Source organism: Mytilus edulis, chromosome 11 (assembly GCF_963676685.1).
Source record: "Mytilus edulis chromosome 11, xbMytEdul2.2, whole genome shotgun sequence".
Lineage (NCBI taxonomy): Eukaryota > Metazoa > Mollusca > Bivalvia > Mytilida > Mytilidae > Mytilus > Mytilus edulis.
Genome location: NC_092354.1, coordinates 79,167,374 through 79,169,402, shown reverse-complemented (window position 1 = coordinate 79,169,402; position 2,029 = coordinate 79,167,374). Strand labels below are relative to the sequence as shown.

The 2,029-nt window shown below is 33.9% G+C and overlaps 1 protein-coding gene across 1 annotated transcript; it reads right to left on the bottom strand.

Moving 5' to 3' along the window:
• Positions 1-966: 966 nt before the first annotated feature.
• On the bottom strand, positions 967-1,811 carry LOC139494626 (putative uncharacterized protein DDB_G0290521). Its single transcript, XM_071282784.1, has 2 exons — positions 1,781-1,811; positions 967-1,466 (listed from the first exon to the last, which is right to left on the bottom strand). The coding sequence occupies exons 1-2, from the start codon at positions 1,809-1,811 to the stop codon at positions 967-969; spliced, it is 531 nt and encodes a 176-aa protein (XP_071138885.1).
• Positions 1,812-2,029: the final 218 nt, after the last annotated feature.

The following is a 2,029-nucleotide window of genomic DNA, read 5'->3' as shown; positions in this document are numbered from 1 at the left end:
TAACCAGTAACCATTGAGATTCCAGTCACTCTTTTAAATCTTTTGAAAAAAATACTTTATCTGACATTACTGTTCTCTAACAAGGATTTTGCAGTCTAACCAGTAACCATTGAGATTCCAGTCACTCTTTTAAATCTTTTGAAAAAAAAACTACTTTATCTGACATTACTGTTCTCTGACAAGGATTTGGCATAGTCTAACCAGTAACCATTGAGATTCCAGTCACTCTTTTAAATCTTTTGAAACAAACTACTTTATCTGACATTACTGTTCTCTAACAAGGATTTTGCATAGTCTAACCAGTAACCATTGAGATTCCAGTCACTCTTTTAAATCTTTTGAAAAAAACTACTCTATCTGACATTACTGTTCTCTAACAAGGATTTTGCAGTCTAACCAGTAACCATTGAGATTCCAGTCACTCTTTTAAATCTTTTGAAAAAAAACTACTTTATCTGACATTACTGTTCTCTAACAAGGATTTTGCATAGTCTTACCAGTAACCATTGAGATTCCAGTCACTCTTTTAAATCTTTTGAAGAAAAAAAAACTACTTTATCTGACATTACTGTTCTCTAACAAGGATTTTGTAGTCTAACCAGTAACCATCGAGATTCCAGTCACTCTTTTAAATCTTTTGAAAAAAAACTACTCTGTCTGACATTACTGTTCTCTGACAAGGATTTTGCATAATCTAACCAGTAACCATCGAGATTCCAGTCACTCTTTTAAATCTTTTGAAAAAAAACTACTCTGTCTGACATTACTGTTCTCTAACAAGGATTTTGCATAATCTAACCAGTAACCATCGAGATTCCAGTCACTCTTTTAAATCTTTTGAAAAAAACTACTCTGTCTGACATTACTGTTCTCTAACAAGGATTTTGCATAGTGTAACCAGTAACCATTGAGATTCCAGTCACTCTTTTAAATCTTTTGAAAAAAACTACTCTATCTGTTTGTTGATCAGTGGGTGTGCCTGTTTTTTGTTTCATCAGCGACTACGGTTGGTGTTTGTTGATCAGTGGGTGTCTCTGTTTCATTAGCGACTACGGTTTGTGTTTGTTGATCAGTGGGTGTCCCTGTTTCTATTTCATAAGTGACTACGGTTGGTGTTTGTTGATCAGTGTGTGTCTCGGTTTCTGTTTCATAAGTGACTACGGTTGGTGTTTGTTGATCAGTGTGTGTCTCGGTTTCTGTTTCATAAGTAACTACGGTTGGTGTTTGTTGATCAGTGGATGTCCCTGTTTCTGTTTCATAAGTGACTACGGTTGGTGTTTGTTGATCAGTGGATGTCCCTGTTTCTGTTTCATAAGTGACTACGGTTGGTGTTTGTTGATCAGTGGGTGTCTCGGTTTCTGTTTCATAAGTAACTACGGTTGGTGTTTGTTGATCAGTGGATGTCCCTGTTTCTGTTTCATAAGTAACTACGTTTGGTGTTTGTTGATCAGTGGGCGTCCCTGTTTCTGTTTCATCAGTGACTACTTAATCATTTTTACATCACTGGACATCGAATACTTCTACTTGATTACCACACATCATTATAATCTTATAACCTCAACTTATAACAGACATACACCTTTCTAACAGTTATTATTTTACATAAGAAAGGTCAAATCAGGTGACGATGAAAATAACTATAAAATAAATGTATAAGTTACGCAATATATTTATTGTGACAGATATTTGACATAAATATTGGACATAGCTGACGTTACAAATATTAATTAAATTTTATTTAAATAAGAAAGGTAATGATTTTGTTAATCAATATGTATACCGTAGGATAATGCAAACAGTTCTCTGTTCATTTAAAGATTATTCATTATCACCAAAGTCAAATTGACCTCTCTATCATATATGGAACAATTATTTATGCAACATTTTGACCTTATTTCGGACAGTTACCATAGTAGATATGTTCTAATCAAATCGTGACACAGAAAGCCACGCTGGCATAACATCATTTAAATGATTGCTATATAAGTAGAAATTCTGCTTTGAGACGTCAAAGTTTGAATTTTGAAAC